General features: G+C 35.0%; 1 protein-coding gene across 1 annotated transcript; it reads right to left on the bottom strand.

Moving 5' to 3' along the window:
* Positions 1-7,620: 7,620 nt before the first annotated feature.
* LOC117316519 lies at positions 7,621-10,431 on the bottom strand. Its single transcript, XM_033871141.1, is given in 2 exon segments — positions 7,621-10,053; positions 10,056-10,431. Coding segments are annotated over 2 exon segments (1,641 nt in total). The 5' UTR covers positions 10,129-10,431; the 3' UTR covers positions 7,621-8,485.
* Positions 10,432-10,669: the final 238 nt, after the last annotated feature.

Raw genomic sequence — 10,669 nt, 5'->3', positions numbered from 1 at the left:
GATAATGGCGGAGCAGGATAAAATATTTCCGGGCGTAATTAATTATTGTTAATTTAAAATTTAAATGATACACTTTGGACCTTAACATTGGTATGGTGGTAATAGTATAAGATATTTAATTTATTGCATTGTACAAAAAATTCTATGGCTTATTTTTTATTTTAAATCGATCATAATTACTCTTTGTCGGCGTTGTATCATCTTTAATAGATAATGTAGTTGTTATACAGACAACACTTAGAGACTTTCGAATCTACGATTCCATTAATATATAGACGACAGAACAAAAAGTTTATCATAATGTCAAGACGACTACGAGGAGCTTGATTTCAGTACGGGGTTTTTAACTAACTATTTGTGTCTCCTCTACATGGTGGAATTAAGTGATGCTATAAAATTGCCACCGTCAATAAATATCATGGGAGAAGAGAAGAAACTCTCTAGAATTGTCTAGAATTTAGTTGGATTTTCGTATTAATTTTTTCATGGGTTCTCATGCCAATCCTCAAGACACCGAATTAAGAGCTGTGTTCTTCATTCTGGCACGTATATGGCGATGTTACCGCATTACAGTATCAAACAGTATCAGTTTTATATAAGGCATGAACAGTTATTTCCAATGTTGGGATATGTGTAACAGCTATTTCCAGATATTTTGTTGTAAAATGTTCTACAACACAGTCAATGGAAGAAGCATTATTGATAAAGCCTAGCCAGTTCACTGCCGTTATCGAAAGGCTAGCTTCAAACGAGTCTTTCATAAAAAAAAGTCTTGCAACAATATGAAAATGATCAATTCATAAACGTCGCTTTGTGTTCGCTGATTATGGTACCTACATCAAAAATTCTGCTATTCAGGCACTTCATATTGGTGGTAAAGAATTCTTATCAAGAAGAGCGGCCGTATGAGCGGTTCAAATCGACATTAATTTCGCCAAGAACAACATCATCAAAACAATAACAACATATACTCTCAATCGACCTTTCAAAGGTTTGATAAAAAGTATTACTAGAGTTTTGAGGCATGTCAAATAATCCTGTCATAATTCTTCTGTTGTGACACACTGCTTCCGCTTGAATACTTTCGAGGGTGGATTGTTCGAAATGAATGGGCTGCGATGGCCGAGTGGTTAAGGTGTCCCAACACTTTATCACTAGCCATCCACCTCTGGGTTACGAGTTTGAAACCTACGTGGGGCAGTTGCCAGGTACTGACCGTAGGCCGGTGGTTTTTCTCCGGGCTCTCCAGCTTTCCCCCGCCTCCAAAACCTGGCACGTCCTTAAATGACCCTGGCTGTTAATGGGACGTTAAATAAAAACAAACAAACAAATGTTAGAAATGAAGTTTGCGTATGGCTTTTAAGGTTAAGTAATAAGAATCCATCCTCCATGTGCATTTCTATCATTACGCATCAATGAAGAGTAACCGGGAACAACGAGAGACCCATCTTCAACCAAGTCATCTAGGTGTGTCTCCATGAAGCACAGAATATCAAAGTCATTGAAAAACGTGTCGAGAAAGGTAAATATTTTTTCTTACGCTTCTAAAATTCATTTAATTGCAAAAGGACCGAGGTAACTTTCATTGTTTCCACTAACAAGTTAACATAACGAACAGAAACGGAAGACTAGTGTAGAATCACGATTCCAATGACACATAGTTCACAAAGCTAAGAAGGTATCGAAACATATTGCAATACTGCTATTGTCGGCCACATCGATGGTCAAGGTATCACTCACCATCTTACCAAGTAGATTGAAACGAAGGAAAGTAACTCACTGATGGATCAGACTGCAATTATACTTATCAACACAGAAATAACGAAATGAATAATTAGCAGAAAATTCCGTGTTAATTTCGAAGAACGGGTAGTTACGTCAGATGGATCCCATATATACGTCAAAGGAATTATACATTTCACATACAAATTACAAAGGATGCATTATAAGTAAACGCCATCTATCAGAATACAATCGGCACCTTGAAAAGTAGGTAGGTATAGAGGGTAACATAATGTGAATAAGAAAATTATGCAGTAGATGTATTAGGTGTGATAGAAGTAAGACAAAAGAACAAAAAGTACAACAGATATACACTTGTACAGTCAAAACTCGCTATCTCGTAAAAATGTAAAATTTTGCATGAAATGCACCTCTTCCATGCTTTTGGATTTACAGGTGTGTAGAAATGTGAATGAAAACAGACTAAGTATGAAATTCAAGTTTTTGTTTCTATCTTAATACCGGTGTATACTTCGATATCACGTAACTTTTCAACAAATAATTGGTAGATAAAGCATATCATCAAATTGGAGATAAATCAAATAAGATTCTACAGTGTTGCTGTTTGCTCAAAATGAAATATTGTGTCTTTCGTGAAGCAGAAAATGCTATCCTACCTAATGACGCAAGCAGGAAACTCGGCCATGAACTTTTATGAAATTTTATCCAGCTTATACAGATGTCAACAATGTAAATAAATCTAAATTAATTATAAATGTGACTTAAAACATTTTTAAATTACCTATTTGTGAAATGAGACAGTCTTAATTAAGACATCCGAAGTATTTGTATGGAGAAAACATTAAATGAATTACCACCGAACGTTATGCAAATTACCTTTGTTAAATGTCCACCATATCAACTTGTATCAACTTTGCCAAATACAGGTCAGAGTATAATGTATAAGTAAATGCGTTTTCGATAATTCTAGCTTCCACAGGGACTGACATGACTATTTATTGTAAATGTCTATGTGAATGTTATAGGAAAATGTCGAATTCCCAAAACGTGATGCATCAAAATAAACTTGAATGGGGCAAAGCAACTTGAATCCATCGCATTCCCCTGCATCATGGTTACAGTGAAAAGGTAGGAAGATTTGTAATAATCTTCGAATGCTATTATGAACACTTTATTTTTTCATTATAGTTATTTAAAGTTAATATATTTATCTATGTTGATTTTCATATATGTGTGGCGGGACTGGACTGGTCGACCATCGGTGACCAGGTAGCTCAATTGGTAGAGCATCCGGCTAGTGTTCGGAGGTCCCGGGTTCGAACCCCGGTCTGGCCGCTACATTTTCTCCTCTCTTGTTACATATGTTATTATGTTAAGTGTGTTAGCGGTAAACAATATGGTGAATATTACACACTTGTGACGTCACATTATGATAGGTCACTATTTAGGAAGAATGACATTCGCGTACAAGTGTGCATTTCACGAAATCGATATTTTTACATAATTTATTGACAATAATTTACTTTACAACTTTATCTAACAGTAAGTGGTCATAACGAAAACCTTGGGGGGAAGCGGATGAAAAGTGGTAACACACATGCATTTCACCTAGGCGGCCGGGGTTCGACTCCCCGACGGACGTACACCTAAAAAGGTATGTGGTCACCTGCTTGATCGCTTGAATTTTCTCTGGTACTCCGGTTTCCTTCCACAGTAAGACCCGCCGCGCGCTTCAATCAATCCGGGAAAACAAGCGTGATTGATATCAGTTGATATAATTTAAGTTCACAATTCTCTTTATCTAAATTAAAGTCAGTGGAGTCCGAGGTTTGATACAAGTGGAATCACTTTTTTTGTCAATTTTCCTTCACTGGTGTCGAAAGTCAAAACAAGGATAACTTTTCATCTTTAGCTGACATCTTGAGTTTTAAATACATTTAGTAAGTTAAAATATTATTTTATTCAATGCACAACATTATATGTACACAAATTACAATGGGATGGGAAACATTCTTAAAGCTTATATCAATTCATTTTCTGATTATATAGGATGGCAAATAAATCCTCGGACTAGAACACCTTAAAATACAACGAACAACAAATTAACATTTTGATACAATGTATAAATGTACCATTGGTGTATAAAATTGATTGTAAACATGATTTATGAATAAACATCATCACCCTATAATATAGAGGTGTGTTATTTAGTAAGTATAATATCTAAATGTGGTATTTTGTCTGAACGCGGTATAATTTTTCAACTAATTCGCAGTTACATGATGGACTATCTTCAAAATTTCTTATGCACAACAGTTGTTTCAGATTACTACATTCATGCCATAATCGTGTGTGTAACATTTAAAGATGTCTACTTCAAGTGTTGAAATATTGATTACTGAATACTTCGTCTTTTTGTAAAAACAAAAAATGAAAACGAAAATAAAAAAGAATTAATTTTACTGAAACACGGATTTTCGCGAAGTTCATAAAAGAGTCTTTATCAAATATGGTTCTACAATTAAATTAAAGTTATTTGAATTTCTGTTGGTACGTGTATTACTTTCTGATACTTTGCATGGGATTAAGTTTGACAGATATGATGAATATATATTGTGATATATTTTGTAAATTGTATGAGTTCCCGTCATTTAGATAATTTTACTGCACCTGTAAATATTTTCGCAGCTTCTATATATACGTTATTCTAAATTTTGACATAAAAAATTTTTGGTAAATAATCCCATATAAAATCAGAACACACAAAAAAATCTATTAAAAGAAAAAGAAAGTTTTTGATTGAAGAATCCTATTGGAGTGCCAATTAACAGGGCGAGGGAAAGGTAAATTTAATCTGTTATTTTTCAACAAATTGTTCCATTTTGATAACTTTTTCGTCAGTTTTTTTTATCAGAAAATGGCGTGAAACACAATATCATTTTTTTTTCTATTATCAGAAACGAAGTTACCACTAACACAATTACCACGTTTCCCAATGCCATCTGCTAGCGACTTGGATCTGACCCTTTTATGTACAATTTTCGTGGACACACTAGAGTTTGAGCTCCACCTCATCTTCTCTAGATCATATATCGATCTAGACAAAGGCTTTCATTCCGAACCATCAAACTAGTTTTAAACTGTACCTATTTAATAAAATGCAACAAATAACACTTTTGTAATGAAGTTACATTTGTGTTCAAACAATCTTATGTGTTTATGGTTAATGTTATCTCGAAGACATATCGGCTGGAATTGAACTTGCTGGCGTCCATGTTTTGGTAAACGCCCACTTTAAACGTTCTTTTTGTTTCAGATTAAACAAAATAAGTCAAAACACAAATATAGGCATTTAACTGTTGCCAGATGGCAGTATACAGTCGATATGAATACAATGTGGTCGACAGAAGAAGAATCATATCGCCAGTCAATCGACCTGGTAAATCCCGGGGTTTCGCCATTTGTCAATTCGTACCAGGTCGATACAACACCATAATTAAAGGGACATCACGTTAAATCAATTTGTATTTTGTATTTTTTTCATATTATAGGGTATATCTTTAAAAAATAAAACCTTATGAACAATAACTATTCGAATTTGCTGATACAAATGTATATGTACATAAAAAACATCACTTATTAATGATAAAAAAGTTATCACAATTCGTTGATCAACAGTCTGGTTATGTAAATCTTTTGATATACACGATAAAACGCATGCGCACAACAAACTGAAACACCTGAAAACAAAAATGGCTTCCAACATGAATTGACTGTGGTTGAAAACGATAACAACTTCCGCAATAGAGAGAATAATGGGCAAATGGGTCAAAGACAATCCTAGAAGTACACTGGGTAAGCAGTACAATAGACTGGAACAGTTCAAACATGAAAACAATGACTGCAGTAATACGGACGTTACTCGTATTCTGCTTGATTGCTGCATAGTAGGCCATGACAAACTCGGTAATATTTATATAAACTCGCTAATATTCAGTCTGTACCAGTACATCGCTACTGTCACTATACTATATGTACAGTGTTTACACATACCTACACATAAATATTTGCGCCAGAATATGTACAGAACGTGTTATTTAACATTTAAACCACTGTATAATATCGTTATCCAACTAACCCAGATGGAATATTTCGACTTGTAAGCTATCGTGTTTGTGTTTACAAATGAAAATGCCTCGATTTCAAAACAGTCACGTGATGATTTAAGAATAATTTGCGCGCAAATAACGACGTTTTTACCGTGATGTCCCTTTAACCAGAGACACAGAGACGTATATACCTGATATACAAGTATCTGCTTTAACTCATAACATGCCCATAATTTATATTTATCGATGCATAGTGAGCTAAGATATATAATAATCAACAGCCTAAGTATATATAGTTTGTTTCTGCCTCATCTCTTTTTCTTTGTATGTTGTTTACTTCAGGAATAACTTTGATATACATGTTATGGAGCTACAACACATAAATGCATATTCAAATGTACAAACCCTGTGGCAATATAAACTTATTGATGGGCCTTTTTCTCTTCGAAATTATTATACCCTTGTGTTAACCAATCAAAATCGACGTTACAAACGGCGACGTAATTTTTATGTTATGGGCTGATAAGATATATTTAAGCTCAATATTTAATATTTATATGACCTTGGTGATAATGCTGGCAACACTTCATATTTATAAGCAAAAAATGAAGACCACATTACCATCACTTGATTGTTTTAAAAAGGAACTGGTTGTATGTTATAAAACTGAAGAATTCAAATACATACAAAATATGACAATACAAATATTTCATAATCGGTGGGCTCATCTGAGAAATTTAATGTCTTAATCATCTACTTTTTAATTTTCTTTCTTTTCGTATCTAAAGTAAGAAGCAAGTGTGAGAGTGAGCGTGCAATTAGTTAATAAAAAATCATTCCAAAATATCTACATGAAATAAGTATAAAGAGAAGTGTTGTCAGTCTCACATTCCCGTATGTTCTAATTACTGTCCAATGTTCAAATTAAATATCCGAACTTGGGAATTGTCTCCACTTGATAGAAGTTATGTGTTGCCCAATGATAGCACTCGTTGTAGAAAAGTTAATTTTAAGTTACAATAAATATGAATTTTTGATAACAAAAGACTTTATTACATCTCACAGAAATGACCTATGTAGGAAATTATACCGCATGTTTTATGATTAGAAATGTTCACTATTACAACAATGAGACAACCTTTGAAGGCTAAACATTTCATTTAATTTTTTTTTATTTAAACACTACTTCTTCGTCTTCATGTATTCTTGTGTTTAATATATGTATTGATGTTTTTGGAATGAAAATAAAAAGATTTCTAAATGACAAAAAGGAGCTACTCGTGAGCCTCTGTAGATAACTCTAACTCGTAGGAATCATCCTGATCTCCTTCGTCTTGTCGGTTAAATAGCTAGTCCTGAGGGTCAAATCAGATTCCTCTACACTATCCAGTCCAGTGGCGTTCCAAGTGCACGCAAACGAGCGCCAAAAGCGCGAGTGTTAGAATATTCGTTAGTTGATGGCTGAATCCAATAAAGAAATAAACTCCTTGAAATCGTCTGCCTGAATTCAATCCAAGTTTTTTTGAGCTGCAATTCAACCAATAAGATTGCTCGTGACATCGCGTGTTAGTTCCAAGCTAGATTTAAACCAATAAGATTGATGGTGACATCCCGTGTTAGTTCCAAACTAGATTTTAACCAATAAGATTGATGGTGACATCCCGTGTTAGTTCCAAACTAGATTTTAACCAATAAGATTGATGGTGACATCCCGTGTTAGTTCCAAACTAGATTTAAACCAATAAGATTGATCGAGATATCCCGTGTTAGTTCCAAGCTAGATTTAAACCAATAAGATTGATCGAGATATCCCGTGTTAGTTCCAAGCTAGATTTAAACCAAGAATATTGATCATGACATACCGTGTTAGTTCCAAGCTAGATTTGAACCAAGAATATTGATCATGACATCCCGTGTTAGTTCCAGGCTAGATTTAAACCAATAAGATTGATCATGACAGCCGTAATAGTTCCAAGCTAGATTTAAAACAGTAAGATTGATAGTGACATCGCGTGTTAGTTCCAAGCTAGATTTAAACCAATGAGATCGATCATCATTGCATCCTGTGTTGGTTCAGGCTGCATCTTAACCAATGAGATTAAGCATTGCATCCTTCGTAGGGTCCATACAACAACAATAATAACAACAACGAGAAATCTTATTGGATGAAATGTTCATTTTAAATCAGGGTGCATTGTTGTAGGGCATATTCTAAATCAGATTGGTATTGTACATTTGAAATTGTATTTCAATCTCATCCACGATAAACCAAAGCTTGTTATCTCGACCATCGGACTTTACCAACGGCCCATGGTACAATTGTGTAATCTTCTGAAGAAATCTGAAAGGAAATTTAAATGCCCGTTAGGTTCTGTCTAAGAATTTTATAAGACTGATGAAATTTCATGTTTTTTTCATTTGAGAATAATTTCGTAACATTTACTGTGAGGACTTGCTTAGTTTATCGATAGGTTAAAATTGAAACTAATTACACAACACATAATTTTAATGTACCATTTTTGGTTTAGGCAACTTCCCCCGTCTTTGATAAGAGTTGCGATTTTAAGTTTGGATCGGCACTTTGCAGAAGATAATGTTGTTGTTTTAGTTCTTATCAGACTATTGTCAGAAATTCAGCGTGCAGTTCCAGGTGAGATTTTCGTGTTGATACGCCATTTATCACACAAGTAGCAACATAACCTTCTTAATCCGGATAAAAACATCTTCTTAAACTCTGTATTCAGAAGGCCGTATATTAACGGATTACACACACTATTGAATAAAAAAGATCTAACAAATATCTGATACACCACCAGCTCGGAACTCGATAGGTAATTAGCTTCATGGTCCGTATTGAAAGTCGACATAGTCGCCAGTATCAGGTAAGGTAAAAAACTTACAATGAATGCTATACTTATACACACAGTTATAACCGTAAACTTTTTAGTGTTAATATTTTGCGCGCGCATCTTGGATTCGTCAATATCAACTGACGCACAACGTGACACTCTTGTTTCAACGTCTGTTAAAGAGCTTTCGTGACCGTGACTGTAACCTAGACCGGTCATAAGTGTCATGCGTGACATAGATCCGGACATATTGTGCTTTTGTCGAAATCGACTGGATATTGAAATTTCAGATTTCGTTCTTCTTGGCCCATGGTGTACACTTACTCGACGACTATTCTCAGTAAAACTTCGACATTGGCGTATAGGTTTTAAGATCGGGATTTCCCTGACTTCGAATCGTTCTGGCTCTGGTGCTACCTTGTTTGATAGCATTTTTATCACTTTTGATGATAATTTCATCGAACTTGCAGAGGTTGGTCTACACCTATTTTCTATGTATTCATCAAAGTCATCCATGTCATCTTCGAATTCGTCCTCGTCTTCGTCATCTTCATCTTCTTCGATAGGTGTGAGATTTCCTCGACGTAACTCGGCTTCAAATGCTTCAACAATTGCGGCATCTTCCTCGTCGTCTTCCTCTTCAAGAATTGTTTCTGCTACAGACATTTCAGGGACAGTCGTACCGGAAATAGAGTGAACGTCACTAGAAATTGTCATTGTACTCATCGGTCGAGACGCCGGAATTTTATTTCCGGTGGAGTAGAAGCGAAAACTCCTCAGTGCATATAACTGTCGACCAACCAACACATATAGAACAAGAAGCACGATGATAGCAGAGATGAACAGGAAAAACAAATACGCGTTATAAGCTTTGATATAATCCAAGTAAGTCTCGTCCCTCACCGTCGAACAATCGTAGCCAACTAAATTCTGACCCGATATAGTTATATTCACGGAGTCTACGCTATTGAACACAACACTTGGCCAGGCAGACACAATTGCGAATAAAATCACAAAGATAACAATTGTCTTTGACAATCGATTAGAAATTTGTCTCTCAAATGGTTTGCAAAGTTTTCGAAATCTATCCACAGCAATGGCAATGAGAGTCGCACCGGAAGCAATATGTGCAAAGTAGTTTATAAAACGAAGAACTCGACATGCTCCGGAACTTTCAAATGTGAAAAAATGTAGGAGGTCTACAATTTCCAAGGGCATAGAAATGAGGCAGGATATGAGGTCAAAAGTCGCGAGCGTGGTGATGAATATATATGAGGCAGTTGGTTTCAATGTCATTGAATAAAAGTATATCACCAACAGATTGCCGATTATTCCGATAAACATCAAAATAAAATAATCACAATCGCCGGAAGTAGTATATTGACAGTTTCGGCATTGACATCTTCTAGTTTGTCCTGTGAGCTCATGACGTAATCAGTGTTTTATTGAGAGTTATGACGACATCACAAATTTGGTTTATCAGTTACAAACATTGCATGTCTGAGTAAAAATGTCTTCTTCCTAGTGCGTATCGTTTGACGTCATCAGTTTTGTCGTAGCCGTTACAGTGACGTCACGGAATATCTATCATTTAAACGTTCCTTTATGTCCCTCCCCTTTATTCAAATCGTTATACCACGGAACACAATGTGTCGTTGGGCTCTGTAAAGCTGTTTAGTGACGTCAATCTTCTCTCGGTGCGTTACTTTCGTATTTTTGGTCACACCTGTGGTATTCTGAAAATAATGCAGGTGATCATTTTAAAAAATTCATAAAACACAAAATAATAAAAACATAAAATTCTGGGATATTTAGATTATCATGTATTTCACGTGTCAGTGATTAATTGCTTTCACTTAAACCATTCTTTTTTTTTTTTTTTTTTTTTTTCTCTCAAGACATCAATAATTGATTTGAACAGACTTATTATTATAAGGCATATCAAGGAAACCCGATTCAACTATTACA

The sequence above is a fragment of the Pecten maximus genome, chromosome 18 (genome assembly GCF_902652985.1).
Source record: "Pecten maximus chromosome 18, xPecMax1.1, whole genome shotgun sequence".
In the NCBI taxonomy this organism is placed as follows: domain Eukaryota; kingdom Metazoa; phylum Mollusca; class Bivalvia; order Pectinida; family Pectinidae; genus Pecten; species Pecten maximus.
This window is presented reverse-complemented; position numbering and strand designations above follow the sequence as displayed.